Source organism: Punica granatum, chromosome 6 (genome assembly GCF_007655135.1).
Source record: "Punica granatum isolate Tunisia-2019 chromosome 6, ASM765513v2, whole genome shotgun sequence".
NCBI classification, from domain to species: Eukaryota; Viridiplantae; Streptophyta; class Magnoliopsida; order Myrtales; family Lythraceae; genus Punica; species Punica granatum.
The window spans coordinates 21,127,221-21,142,426 of NC_045132.1; the positions used below are offsets into that span (position 1 = coordinate 21,127,221).

At 34.6% G+C, this 15,206-nt stretch overlaps 2 protein-coding genes across 5 annotated transcripts; both read right to left on the reverse strand.

The window, feature by feature from the left end:
- Nucleotides 1–932: 932 nt before the first annotated feature.
- LOC116210440 lies at nucleotides 933–2,296 on the reverse strand. Its single transcript, XM_031544307.1, has 3 exons — nucleotides 1,859–2,296; nucleotides 1,650–1,741; nucleotides 933–1,423 (listed from the first exon to the last, which is right to left on the reverse strand). Exons 1-3 carry the CDS (start codon nucleotides 2,172–2,174, stop codon nucleotides 1,118–1,120), a joined length of 714 nt encoding a protein of 237 aa, XP_031400167.1. The 5' UTR covers nucleotides 2,175–2,296; the 3' UTR covers nucleotides 933–1,117.
- Nucleotides 2,297–7,078: 4,782 nt separating this feature from the next.
- LOC116210375 (MADS-box protein CMB1) lies at nucleotides 7,079–14,135 on the reverse strand. Of its 4 annotated transcripts, none has more exons than XM_031544242.1 (9): nucleotides 13,985–14,135; nucleotides 13,439–13,641; nucleotides 11,336–11,417; nucleotides 11,143–11,192; nucleotides 10,827–10,926; nucleotides 9,294–9,335; nucleotides 9,094–9,135; nucleotides 7,892–8,055; nucleotides 7,079–7,449 (listed from the first exon to the last, which is right to left on the reverse strand). In XM_031544242.1, the coding sequence occupies exons 2-9, from the start codon at nucleotides 13,621–13,623 to the stop codon at nucleotides 7,362–7,364; spliced, it is 753 nt and encodes a 250-aa protein (XP_031400102.1). In that variant the 5' UTR covers nucleotides 13,624–13,641; nucleotides 13,985–14,135; the 3' UTR covers nucleotides 7,079–7,361. The 4 variants fall into 4 exon arrangements, with proteins under 4 accessions (XP_031400102.1, XP_031400098.1, XP_031400100.1 ...); XM_031544238.1 differs by having other exon boundaries at nucleotides 11,143–11,204; XM_031544240.1 differs by lacking the exon at nucleotides 13,985–14,135 and adding an exon at nucleotides 13,856–13,974 and having other exon boundaries at nucleotides 11,143–11,204.
- Between the last annotated feature and the right edge of the window lie 1,071 nt (nucleotides 14,136–15,206).

Sequence of the window (15,206 nt, forward strand, 5' to 3'; positions counted from 1 at the left end):
TGGACCTTGTGTGAGTAATACTAGGGGCGATCGATTTCGGATACCCTGTCTTTTCACTATATCCAGACTTTACCTTGTAAGGAGCAGGTTTAAGATTTTAGAATCGGATTCTATTCTATTGAGTCATGGAATAGGAACATATATGAAACTTGTATTATCTCACAGGTTCTGGGTACTTGTTGGAACAAATAAATTTTTTTATCTCCTTAAATAAAATAAAAATTGTCTCATCCATAATCAGCAATTAAGCATAACAGATGTTAATATAGAATTAGATTAAATCCATAATACATCTATAACAAAGAGTAATATGTCTCATCAATCAATCCATAAAACTAAACATTTATAATACGATTACGTCTCACCGAGGATACACCTATCATTGTCAAACCAAAGTTGCCGATAATAAGGAATGCGAAGTTTCCACCAAAAGAAGAGAGAGACAGAGAGGGGAACATGATAAAGTAAAATGGAGATATATATCTGAATATAATTAGGAAAATTATTATCTGATTCAGATATCGATTCTGGTTCTGGTTTTGAGTACTCTATATGTAGGAACCGAAACTAGAACATGTTTTTACTGATTCCTAATTTTAATACCCGAATCTTACCTTATTTTTAATACGAACTATCAGGACCCTATCCTAATGGATAGGTTCTCCGAATATATCTAATATCCGTGCACATCCAAGTAATATTGAACTCGTCAATTTTGCCAAAAGTAAAATGAAGAAAAAGGGATAGTAGAAGAAAAAATTGAAGCTTCCAGGTGGGACCCAATTACGTGTCATGGGACCCCAACCTATTTTCTCTGCTACGATGCTATGCTGCCTCGTCGCCCATATCATGAGTTAACTGAAATGTCTTCTGTGGCTCAAATCATTGGCCTTTCTACCTTTAGTTTATAAAGCATGGGAAGCTCTTCGTGTTGAATTGAGACCACATCTATCCGCAAGAGGACTAGATAATTTTCGAGTGCAATGCTATCGCAGATTGTACGTGTCACAGATAGTTGTGTGATAACATCGAGCCCGAAATAATGTTTAATAATAGTTATTATATACACCAAACATTGGAAAAAGGGTAAAGGAAAATGAGCAAGATGCTGATAAAATCAGGCAAGGAGCCAGAAATCTTTCTGGCGTTTGGTGGTGATCAAGTACCCACCGAGCTTCTTGCTCTTCCGCCTCACGGCGACAGCCATGCAGCCCGCATTCTGTATGCAGTACTCCACCATGCCACAGCCACTGCTGCCGGTAGCGGTTGTACGGCTGCCCCCTGCCCACATCATCAGCAGCCGCCATGTCATTGACCTCTTCTTCTGTCCGAGCACCAAAAGCGCTGCCCCTTGTTTTTTCGCCTCTTCCACTATCACCGGGCCCTTGTCCTTCCCCTGCACCACCACTGTCTCGATCTTCACCTATGGATATGAGCACATTTAGTCGAAGTATTGAATCTTTCGAGCATCCATGTTATGTAGATTGGAAAATACGTATTGGTCTGGCCATGCTTGAGACAGGGAGTTTGAAGCATTACAGTGAAGTGTCTTATGGTGGAAAATGGTTTTCCAGAGCGGAAAACACGACCTTTGGACCGGTGACGAGTCATGAAATATGGAGCTGCGTACATCCTCAAATCGAGCTTACCTCAGGTCTCTTTAGTTGGCAAGTACGCTTGAGACTCTGAACCAGCTGAAAAGCTCTTGGGGCTGTCTCCTTGCTACATTCATCAAATGTCGCTGCAACATATTTTGAACCCCACCAAGTGAGTTTAGTATTAAAACAACCGTGATTCATGTTCCTCCACGACGAGGAATGGAGAATTCGGATATAGGAGGGACCCGAACAAAACCAACCTGGTTGTGTTGGTTTGATCACATGGAGCAGAACAACCGTGTCCTGGCTCTGGATTGTATGAGACAGAGCCCACTGGATTGCTCCCTTGGCCTCGACGCTCGAATCAACCACGATCATAACCTTCCTCCCGATAGCTTTCGCCGCCTCGTTCGGTTTCTCCTCAACACAAGCCCCCGGCCCCGAGTCCTTAACCTCCTGGTTGACATTGCCGAAACCAGCCTCGGGCTTGGCCTGTATAGGAGGCGAGCGGACCCGAACATGAGGCCTGATCCTGTTAAGGCAGAACCCCGGCAACCTCGTCCCCATCCTGACCATCTTTCGCTACCCAGTTTTCGAACCTGAAACCGTGACAGACCCACTGATGAGAAAGAAGTGGGAATGAGGAAGAGCAGGAACAGTTGGGGTCGGGTCTCTGATGAGGAACTCCTGACGAAACATCTATATGTTGGCTTTCCTTTTTCCTTTTTGTTTTGGTTTTTTTCTTCTAATATCGGCTCTTTTTTAAAAAATTATAATCATTCAGTGAGTTTCTTTTTTCACTCTTTAGTTATTTTTTTGATTATAGGATAGGTCTATGAATTTAGTACAATGAAATGAAAATCTTAATAACTAATATAAATGGACATAAATAGTTTTACAATAAAAATCGAATCTAAAAACTCTTAATTCATATGAGAACGTGTGCCACTGTACTATATTTTTTTTATGCATCGCTTTTTAATTCCACAACTAGGAGAATGTGTGCGTATTTGTGGGTGTGGGGGCTATTCTTGAACGTGCCTGTCATGAATCTGTAGGGCCATTGTCTCAAATTAGAGCTATTGGTAGTTTATATTAAAGTGGCTTTTTTCCCCCTGTGATAATTGAAACTGTCCTCTTTTTTTTTTGCTCATTTACTGTTCATCGGACCCCAAGAAAAAGCTATTTGAGCTTCTATATGTCCCTTGTTGTTCACCTTTATTAATCTTTTGACCACTTGGGAGGTCCATATGTTGCAAACGAGAGAGCATTATATCAAGAAACAGGGAAAGAATTGAATCATCTCTCACTAACGACCCGAAAATCACGTTGAAAATCACATCAGCATGAAGTTCGTGGTAATACTTACAGGGTCCAACGACCTCGAGATTGCTAATTTCGAGTAAGATATCTCTCATGACTCTCTTTTCTTTTTTTTCACTGTTGCGCATACTAAAAAAGGGATCGAGCAGCACCGACCTGTAACATGGTAACATCATTTCTTTTTCACTTGTTTCATGGAAAAGACGGGTCAAAACCCAAATACAAAGTAAAAAGATTAAGAAATACATTGATATTCCAATAATATCGTCAAACAAAAGCGCTTCTAAATCAATCGTTGATATATATGAGTTCTCCGTGGTATATCCCGAGAATACAGTTCTCCTAAACCATCATTAATCTTTCTAGGTAGTTCTCTTAAAGGACTGTTCGCTCAACCTCAAGAAGGAATTTGCCAAACGACGCTAATAATTAACAAATATTTACTCGATACGTTGTGTATTTTGTGAACTTGTGATAGCTCAACAATAAAGCTAAAGGCATAAATGCAAAGGGATATACCTTATCAATCATGAAAGTGATCAATCAACAACGCTTGCATTAGAAGGAAGTAGATCAGTAAAATGCTGAGAAATTAAAAAAAGAAAAGGGTTATTATCAGTACAGAAAAGAGAAAAGAAGAAAAAGAGATGACATTATTTTTCTTTCTTACGTTTATTATTAGGTATCATAATAATCCCCACATGAGGCTAAATTAAGAACCGCAATTATACTTTGTTCCATTAAACTAAGGGTTGTGATCATGATGATGTTTACTGTGCCGACACGACATTCTAAATAATTAATAATCTCGTCGATGTCATATGATTCTCTAGCTAGATTAATTGGGATTGACCGATCTGATCATCTCCGGAAGATCTAAATATAGATGTCTTGAAACCATTGGATTAATTATACAAAATAATATGCGCTTCGAAATCCCGACTATGATCGGGGTTTGAACATCAATCGGGCAACTTTTTTTTTTTTTGGGTACGAATTAATCGGTTAAGTTCGATCTGGCAACAATGAGATCTTGAAAAGCCTACATACAACTGTCATAGTGTGTGTGCGTGCGTGCGTATACATATAAAGTTGAATGTATTATTCTATGATTTCGTTAATGATTCTGTTTGGTTTTTTATGGCAAAGTAGTGGCGTCCTATCATATAATCCGATTTAAATAAGAGCGAACTATACATCTCATGCATACAATGTATATATATTATACATATACAAGATATATTATATTTAACCCAAAATATTCCCACATCTTTAATAGAATATACATAAATATATATATATATACACATATACAAGATATGTGTGTGAAAGGTTCGTGATATCATGGTATATAGATCATAGCTGGCATTTGAAAGGCCATCATGGTTGTGGGGGCGCTCTCCTTTGATAATATACTAGTACGATTGACCAGTGCGATGCACGGATATAAAATTTTAGGACTATAATTTCTCTATCATGTAAATTTTCATTCTATTATGATGATGATGCTGCCATTTATTGTAAAAAAGTGACGTTAAACTATTACAGAAGAATATGTAGATTAATTCCAATTAAAAATTTGAATTGTTATTCGTTAAAAGAATCATTACGATATATACTAACGGTGAAATTCATTATTAGTTAAATATAAAATGATTTTATATGGAAGAGATTTCCTTATATGGATTTTATAAAATAAAAAATTATTATTTATATATATTTTATTTGTATTACAACGCTTCTTTATATATATACATACATATATAAATGTGAATGATAAGCATCATTTTAAGAACTAAATGAGCAAACATAATATATATGGTGCCACAAAAAAATATTAAAAATGAAATAATTATGAACAAATTCCATATTTTTCATCCGTATAAATTTGAAAAAACTAAATTTATTTTTTAAGGATTGACAAACTATGAATCTTTTCAAATTATATGTATATTCTCCTTGAAATGTATGTTGGTCATGTAAGTATTATTTCTGGTACAAAGAACAATAATTTTTTAATTGTACTTTTTTGCATGTATGTATTCATGAGAGATTAATTGATATTATAAAAAGTGTTCATATTAACATATCATAGAACTAATTTGAAGTTTATATATTGTCATAAATTGAAAGTACAAAAAAGAAAATTGCACTACCTTTCTATTCATTAATTTATTGATTAAAGGTACAAAAAGGTCACATTTTAACATAATAAATTATATATATTATATATATTGATGAAAACAAAATGTATTTTCCTTTGGGATTCCATGTAGTGACTTGTAGCAAGCTAAGAAGAGCCCTTTGCCACTCTTCTTTAGCTTAATATATAGATAGATAGATATATAGATATGGCTTCTGTTAGGATTTCTCTATAAAGGAGATGTGGACCAATTGAGTAATCAATAAAATGTGGCCCCAAAAGAGAAAGAATATAATGAGAAATTATGCTTTGTAGGATTTGTCTTTTTGGTAAGTATAAGCTCAACAATACTTAGGATGAAACTAGAAACTATCGTTTGACTAAAATGTCTGAAGTCATGAATAATTAGGACCACTCACATCAAAAGATGGGAGCTACCAACCAACTGCCTTTGTACAATTTACCCGAAGGGTTAATTTGTTTGCATAATTAGACATGATGTAAAATAAAAAAGTCATGAATGGTTGGTAAATTTAAGTCGTCCGTTGATGCGACAAATTTATACGTCTCCTATCCCTTGGTTCACCGAGTCCTATGCCGGGCGTGATATAGTATGAATATGGTTAAATTGATCTCAGTAAACAAATCGAAACAGGAAAACTTTTTATTAAGTCATCATCTTCATTGATCCTCACTACCCTTTTATTGTCTTGACCTCATTGGAATGAAAGGGAGAAGTCCAGTGAAGAAAAAAGGACGGAATGACAGGAGTGTGCGTTAGTGGGCCCATAACATTACGGCCCATGCTAGTCCATATTAGGTTCCACCTTGCGGCCCATGCAAGCCCAATTGGAACTGGGGGATCGTATAATACTAATTCGGCCGGATCAAAAACGCATGTACACAATTGAAGAAAATGGCGAATTTTAATTTTAAAGAAAAATTGGTTCATATTTCTTTTCTTTTTTTGAAAAAATTGGTGAATAAAAGTTGTTTACTTTTCCATTATTTATGGGATATTTTCTCATAAAATAGCCAAACTCAAATTATGTTTCTGTAAGGCATGTCAGTTTCACTAATTATGATGATTGAGAGTTTAAAACCCCACACGAAAAGTTAAGACAATGGATTTATAAGAGATTATATACCATAAAATACTAGCTTGAATTTTTGGTTGAAGATGGGTCCAGTCGCTTATGATCCAATGAAAATTTTATATGGTATTAGAGCACAAGTTTGATTCGTCGTGCATGTGTTTGCCCCCAGTTTAATTAATTCCACGCGATAAGGTTTTCAAAACTAATCCATCCCACGTACAGGAAGTATTGAGTAATGATTAATTAAATAATGTGGTATCTAATAAGATTAACCGTTTCGATTAAACGGTTATATCATTTCGAAATCTCCCAACGATCGACTGTAGACAAACATATATGTAGCTTGTATTTTGAGTAGCTGTACATACTAAAATGTTTGGATTCTATTTTCTAAGTGTACGAATGTAGAAGAGTTTATGAATAGAGAGATTTTTCAATTATTCGATAACGTAGTACTTACGTGACTATTACTTACATTCATTTTTTTCCTTTTCCCTTTTGTTGTGCATCCTAGTATCGAAAAGTTTAACAGGTCCCGTCTAATTCAATTTGAGCACGGTAATTCATTAAAAAATAAAGTCCCAACCATAATTATTTTTCAATTCACAAAACTCGGACCTAAAATTTTTATTTAAAATGAATAGGCGCTAAACTACATCGACCAAAGTTGATATTCGTTTATTACATTTCTCCTTGGTTGCTCTTACTCTCCGCTTTATTTATTCTAAGAATGTCTATGCCTCTAAAATTCACCCAAAAAAATAAAAAAGAAAAGTCTCTATTATCATGAATATTTGTTATCTTCACGTGTAATGAACATGAGTTTTCACTACTTAAATTGAAAAGCCAAATACACATGAGAAAATTTGGCCAAAAAATATATATATATATATACACGGGAAAATCGGACTCGATCAGATCGTAAACTGTAAATCATAATCCATGAGTCAGACAAACTTCATTATTCAAATATATTTCAAAGACAATATGCAGTAAAAAGAGTGCCACACCTTATTACATCTATCAGAATTTGCATCATCATATTTTAATACGTTAACGCAGTAAGGCAATAAATAAACTTATCACCCGGACCCCGAAAGTTCTTATTTTGCCCCTTCCAAATTATAACATATCCCCAGAACCACCATTAGAGGAATGTTTATGCTCTTGTGGGCTCTTCCGAAGACACCGTTAACGACTTCAGAGTGTCCAGTCAGGGAGGAAATGGCTCTCGTTTCGAGCCACTACTGCTCCATTATTCATGGGCTCCAGAACCGCTTGATTGCACCTGTTTGAGTTTTCACGGTCAGATTAACCGAAATCAGGAGAAAATATTAGGTGATACTAACCGAGATCAGTGTAAGAATTGTGAAGCATATACTTATACAATAAATGCAGGTGGGTGCCTGGGGTTCGGAACTATGTTAGTCCAAGCTTTTTATATGGACCGATGGATCTAAAAATTACACAATTCAATCTGACCTTGTACCGGCATATAATAGTAACTAACAGTTCACATCACAGAGAGGGACTGACCAAGATATGTCCGTATCAGTTTACATCCCATGATGTTGCAGGATCTAAAGCAAGAGAACATATTCGTGAACATGTTTCTCAAATCAAGGGGGAAATGTCAGAGAACAGTTCCATATAGAGAATTTCATTTTGGAACAGCCTTTCAAGCATGACCATATCCATATATATTGACACAACAGATTCAAGGAAGTTACCCGATTTGCAAGGGGCCGTTACTGCAGTGAACGAGAGGGTTGAACGAGCCCGGCAAGTGTTGTTGAGCACCTCTGTGGTCATATAAGATGCCGTTATGGTCATCACCTTGCTGATGCAATGCAGGTCTAGCTGCGGCATTGTACTCCTCAATCTGCAATAGTTTCTACTAAACAAATTAAAATTTCCATAGTTATAAGATCAAATTCGAATCGCCAAGTTGTCTAAAGAGACTGACTGGGAAGTCAAGCCGATTCGGAATATCCTACAGTTACGTGTAGTAGCTAGACCTAGGCAGCTCATAACTGAAGAGATTAGACGTCAGTTCTTCAAACATCCAAAAAGTTAAGTCCTACATTCAAATTATGCTATTATTGTATGCGTTTTTCCGTCGTCGGTGAACATCCTAGTCTTGGATTACAACGCTCCTCACAATTCTATTATATGCTTCTCGTAACATACATCACGGTCATCACCAAATGTTTTTGATTGGACAGTCATGGATAAATTCAGAAACTATATGGATTTTAATATCTGACAGAACGCAATGACATATTGTTGGAAAAAAAAGTGGTGATGTGAGAGGACACAATGTCCTACATCGGTTGAAAAGAAAAAAAATGGGGAAATTTATAAAAGACAAAGGCCCAGTAACCCATAGGCTTAATCTTTTGGGTTGTATATGTGCTCGAGTCCGAATTAGGCCCATCTATATTTAAAAAAATTTATCCAACTTGTATCAAATCCCATGGTTATAATCCTGGGCATGTAAGGCCGCCTTAGTGAGGTGTAGTGCGTGTATGCACGGGTCTGTATGACCCGTCGGCTCGAGCGTAAGCATAGCGTGCGCCTCGAGCAGGCACTTGTTGTGTTCAATGTCGGGACTTCGAAGTGAGGGCGGGTGTGATTAAGTAGTGTGTATATACAAGTGGTCCCGTCGATTGGTTTAGGTCACGTGGCTCGTGTAAGACAACACGATACCACGTGAAGGCGAGATGTTGGAGAAAAAGTGGTGATGTGAGAGGACACAATGTCCCATATTGGTTGAAAAGAAAAAAAAAGGGGAAATTTATAAAAAAAAATATCCAGTAACCCATAAGCTTAAATTTTTGGATTGCATATAGCCTCGAGTTCGAATTAGGGCCATCTTTATTTAAAAAAATTTATCCAACTCATATACATCACATGTATATTGTATCAGTACCTTCCTTTTCAAGCCTTCGTTGGACTTTAGAAGTGTTTCCTCCTGCAGATGGAATCAAATGGACAAAGAAGAAATTAAACTATTAAACCTTGAAAAGTATAATTAAAATCAAAATTAAAATCATAAGTAAAATTTGGGATACCGCGCCCCAATTCAACCCTATATATATATATATATATATAAAAGTAAAATTTTCAGACCTTCTTTTGAAGATCAGCCACTTGATTCAGCATGTGTTGGATCTGAAAGAAAAATTCAGAAGAATTATTACTTGACTTCCAATATATATCATCAGCCACCAATACAACATAAATGTGAATATATATATATATTAAAGCCAATTATTTGGTGCCAATCCTTACAGTAATTCTTTTTTTCCCCCCTAATCAAAGCAATGAAAAATTATGCAAGTACGATACAATGTCGTTAAAAAAAAAAAAGGGTCCGGCAATAACGAAACACTTCCATGATATACGACATTTCTAATGGGCCAATTGGTCCTGTAGAATGGAAAGAAATGAAAATTGCACAGCTTCTCGTATATGTCTGTAATTCACATACCATCATAGATCTCATCTCGTTCCTACCAAATGATGGATATTGGGTTGATATACACCTCCCAAACATAATTTTTTTCGCAGATCACTGTACCAAGAGACCAGTAAATAATATCGAGAAATTGAAAACTCTTATGATGTGTTTGATTTTAAAGTTAAGTAGAGTTGAATTTTGATTTTAATTGGATTGTAATGATTGTATTGTTGAATTATGAGAAAAAGTAATAAATAGTTGAAAAAAGTAATGATTGTATTGTTGAATTGTAGAAAATGTAAGGATAATTAAGAAAATTTAGTATTAAAAATTGAATTGAATAGTTAAAAAATTGAAAAAAAAGGAAAAGTAATAATTATGTTATTGATTTTTGTTGTGTAATGAGTAGAGTTAAAGTTAGAGTTAGAATTTTAAAATCATGATTGCGAAACCAAACAGAGCATTAAATTCGATCGAGTACATTAAGTAATATTAAATTTGCAATACTTACTATTACAATTATATTTGGTCACATTGAATAAGACTCCTATCTCATTATTCCATGCCATGATACCAGGACTCATCTTAGTACGACTCTTTATCTCATTATATTCAATAGTTTAATTATGTTTCAGTATATATAAATTAATATATCGCGTGCGCATCTTTCCCCTCCTAAAAGATGAAAATCTAGTGGGTCAATAATTTGATGGTTAAGTTTCTTTTGGACTGCTATATATCAAAGAGGGCAAACTAAAACCACGGGAGATATTATATCGTCACTTGAAGTGACTTCACTTGTCCAATTGTTCATGGATCAAAATTTACTGATACTTAAGTTGCTATTATGTATTCAAAACTTTAATCAATGATCAAGTTCTTGAACCGCATATTATAAATATATCTATAATTATTGTTCTAATTATGAGAAGACTCTTCATGAATTAACAAGATATATATTAACATTCTACATTCACCAAGGTAATAGAATCAAGTTAATTTAGTTGAAACTCTTCATAATTAAACGCTTGAGGGTTAGGCCATATTGTCTTAATGAGGCTATGAAGGCTTGAATTTGAACCATCCCAACGAGTCTCAGTCTAATCCAGTCCCGATTTGACGCACACGGGACTCGCAAGCAGCTAGCACAATGTCTAATCTATGTTAGTAGCCTTAGCTTAGGTATAGGTATTTAGGCATACCTTGGTGGAGCGGATATGTTTGAGGGACTTGTCCATCTTGTGCTCAAGCTGCTCTAGCTCCTTTATGCTCATCTGCCCCAGATCTTCCCCTAGAAGATTTCTGTACGTACGAAAACATATAAGATTGTAATTATCATCAATTACACCGCAAATGGAATGCACAATTCATTGTGAGATATATTATTTAATTACCGGTGGGACATGTTACATCAAACTCAGGTACTACATCTCAAGAAATGAATGGAAAATAGCATACATATATACATATAGTCGCAGGTGCACATATGGATCTATAATTCATCAACTAGTTTATTACCTCTGAGTACGTTGCAAGGCCTCAACTCTGGTTTTCAGCTTTACGTACTCCTGGTAAGTGCTCTGGTTAATCAGTAGCAGATCGATGAATTCAGGAACAGATAAAGAGTTCCAATTAGTAATTATCAAGTAGTTCATGATATTAATGGTATTATGGTTTGAACAAAGAGATAAAGAGAGGTTTGATTGATTACCTGCATGTGATCCATTGTCACTTGACTAGATTCGGCATTTGCAAAAGTGTATCTATGGTACCTCTCGATCGTACTCGCCATGCTGAAGTGAAAGAATCAACTATCAACAATCAAGATGAATAGAATGCATCTTTTTTGTGTATAATATTAATATGTGATACTAGGCGTTTTAGTGGAATCAGAATTCCAGTTTAGGGCAAGAGATTTGCTAAATGACTCCACATAAGAATATATAGATGACTGATTCATATGTTGAGTTACTTCACATTGTCAAAGATAAGACAATGTCAAACCTCACTGCGAAAAAAAAAGAAAAGAAAAACGTCCACTCTGAATCTACTATTACCAATCGACAAAAAGGAAAATGTGCCTGAAAAAAGTACATGACTGAGAAGAAATAATCCATTGTTACTTTCATTGGTACAAAAAAATCTACATATAAATTTCTAATGTAGTTATAATTGAAAATTTAAAAAATGATTATTTTACACGTACAGACTGTGAAAATTCTAAAATAGATCGAACAGGTTTAAAAGACTTGAGGGAGGTGTCGATAATAGTCCCTGCCATCTATTCTTTATTTGTGCCATCAATTGCTGAGGCCATATACGAAATGGTGAAATTGTGCTTCTGAACATCGACACTTTTCTTGGCCAAAATAAGTAACATATAAGTAGGATTCTCATATTTCAACACATTAATAATGGCTATGCTTCCAAGAAAATTAAAAATGAGTAAAACACAAATAAATTAAATACCGATGCCGCAAATTCTTTTATTAAGAGGAAAGTAGAAAAATCAACCTTTCTAGGGTTGTGAAGATAATTTTATTTCGATTGTCCGGATGGATTTAGAAGAAGTAATAGAATTAAGGGGAAAAAAAAAGAGGTAATTTGAGAGCTGAAAAAGAAATCAGATTGGAAGAACACATCTGCGTATTGATTAAAATAAGAAAAATAATTACAGAACAAATGAGAATCTATGAATTTCATGGATACAAATCAAATCAAAAGGAAAAAGGCCTGGTTGACTCTTAAAAAATCGACTGTTGACCATTAATTTCAACAAGCTCAAAAGTTATAAAAATCTTTGCCGCAAGGAAATTCTATGACTACTATATTAGGTTTTAAGGAAAAAAAAAGGAGGTAAATTGAGAGCTGAAAATGAAATTAGATTGGAAGAGGAACACGTCTGCACACTGATTAAAATAAGAAAAATAATTACATAACAAATGAGATGTTATGAATTTCATGGATACAAATCAAATTAAAAGCAAAAAGGCTCCGTTGATTCTTAAAAAGTCGATTGTTGACCATTAATTTCACCAAGATCAAAAGTTATAAAAGTATTTGCCGCAAGGAAATTCTATGACTACTATATTATGTTTTTTGTTAATGGATTATTTATTCGGTTTCTACACGCAGTCAAGTACAGTGAAAAAAGTCTAGCCCTATTTAATATTTTATATGTAGGTATAAAAGAGTTTCAATTTGATAAATCAGGAACCTTGATTTGTAAAACTCTACAAGCCCAGAATAATATAATCACATGAAGAGTGTTCTTTGAAAATCTAATTATTATCTAATGAATTTTAATTCATAGATCCAGAAAAAAAGAAACTAATAAATTCCATGATCCAAATAGATATATCAAAAAGAAGATAATAGTGAATCTTAAATAACCCACTACCGGAACAATTTAAAATGTTTTAGCCAAATCACGATAAATATGTTTATTAATTATGTAAAATATATTACGATCCCACGGTTCGATTTAAGATAGAAATTTTAGCTAAGGAATATAAATATATATATAAATTAATTAAAAGTGCAATAGCGAATTGTTTTTGAAGGATTGCGAATAAAGGCGTAAGGTATAAAGCTTAATTTTTCATCAACACAAGTAAAGAACAATAACATGCAAAAATACATAATCAAAGGACCATCACATTAGATTCTGAAAGACAACATCAAATTATACATGACATGGGGACACACCTTCTTAGTAATTTTTGTTTTTGTTTTTTTTTTATAAGATGAGGACACAATTGTATATATATAAATAATTATAATATGACTATGATATGTATAATTAAATACATACGAGGAGGAGCTGGAGAACTCGTAGAGCTTGCCACGGCTGGAGAAGAGGATGGCGGCGACTTCGACATCGCAGAGGACGGAGAGCTCGAAGGCCTTCTTGAGCAGCCCACTCTTCCTCTTTGCAAAAGAGACCTGCCTATTTATCTTGTTCTCTATTCTCTTCAGCTCAACTTTCCCTCTCCCCATGTCTCTCAATTCTCAATCCTGTGACCAACAAATAATAAAATATTATAATATATTTATCATACCAAAAAAAAAGAAGAAGTAATATTTCCTTCTCTAAATATCTATCTATCTATCTCCTTGATCTCTCAAACTGCTCTTTCCCTCTATATATGCTTAAAATAAGGGCTACCCCAAATGGAAATATTTATTTTTGGGCGCTCTTTTGATAAATTTTACAACTCCCTCTCTTTACATTAATATGGTATGGACTGTCTATCTTTGCTTCTCCTTCTTTAGGGAAATCGGAAAGGAATAAGAAGGGAAGGGAAGGAGAGAAGGAAAGAGAGAGGAGAAAGAGAGATCAGAGGAGCCCCCAATTTACCTTTTCTCTTTGGTTTTTTGTGGGTAGGGTTTAGGTTTCTTGGTGTGGTGAGTTTAATGCTTCAGCTCAGAGAGGAAAGAGAGAAAGAGCGAATGGAAAACATCTTCCTATGAATGGAAAGGATAGGAATTTTTTGTGGTTGTGTGTGTGTGTGTTGTTGGGGGGATGTTTTTGAGGATATGTTTTTGTTTTTTTAATTATTGCATCATATAATTTAATGTTGACAGATATTTTTAGATCTATCCCAACGTCGATTTTTTTCATGAGTAATCCCAACATTATTATTTTTGTTTTACCATTTATCTCCTAAGGATAGATGGTGACATCAAACTAGTAACATTGGGATACCTCAGAAAAAAAAAACGATGTTGGGATAGATCTAAGAATATTTATCAACGTTAGGTTATATGGTGCAATAAATCCTTGTTTTTTTTGTTTTTTGCTAATTTAATGTTCTCTTTTCTGTTAATGAGTTGCTGGGTTTGGGGCTTCTTTTGCATCGAGAGAACACGGATTAATATTGTCTCCCTTCTTATTCCTAAACATATATATTACTATTCCTCCTCATTTGTTCTATACTTTGATTTATTGTTTTGGTAAATTTATACATGCTTCTTATTATTTTGATTTAGACACTTCTATTTTGGCCAATCTTGGTACTTGCTCCATTATAAATTGGAGTTGCAACATGTAAATGCTGATTGATCCATATCTATACCAAAACGTTGCTACTGCTAGCGCTTCTCGTCGGATTTATAAGTACTATACCTATATATATATATATATATATATATATTTTACAAGTAAACTGAGTTTATAAGTACTATATATTTTTGCATATGAGTGGACAAAGATAATTAAACGGCATTACAATGATGACATTATGCCTTTTAGGGTGTTCCTTCAGTAAATGCGCTCAAACTGGTTATCCTATACAAAATTAAGGTTTTAAATGATAAATTTACCTAATATACATAATACATGTATACATTTAAAAAAAATCTGCTTTTATTATTATTATTTTTTCGGGTGAGAGATTGGTTGTTAATTGAGGTTCGTGTTTTCTTTTATTTTAGTAAAAATAATGACCAAGTGAAATAGAGAGAGGGAATGAGACCTGCACCAGCTAGATCTCAGATCCTCGCAACCTTAAACAGCTGCCACTTTAGGGTCTCTACGTGTAGGGCTGTGGAACGACGGTTCACTTCACTCCGAGGGTTCC

Coding starts and splice junctions, on each gene's coding strand:
- LOC116210440 (XM_031544307.1), bottom strand. CDS start 2,174: ATGGTCAGGATGGGGACGAGGTTGCCGGGGTTCTGCCTTAACAGGATC. Junction 1,742..1,858: donor GATCAAACCAACACAACCAG/GTTGGTTTTGTT, acceptor AATATGTTGCAG/CGACATTTGATGAATGTAGC. Junction 1,424..1,649: donor GCCAACTAAAGAGACCTGAG/GTAAGCTCGATT, acceptor TCATATCCATAG/GTGAAGATCGAGACAGTGGT.
- LOC116210375 (XM_031544238.1), bottom strand. CDS start 13,623: ATGGGGAGAGGGAAAGTTGAGCTGAAGAGAATAGAGAACAAGATAAAT. Junction 9,136..9,293: donor TGGCTGATCTTCAAAAGAAG/GTCTGAAAATTT, acceptor TTCCATCTGCAG/GAGGAAACACTTCTAAAGTC. Junction 7,450..7,891: donor AACGGCCCCTTGCAAATCGG/GTAACTTCCTTG, acceptor AAACTCAAACAG/GTGCAATCAAGCGGTTCTGG.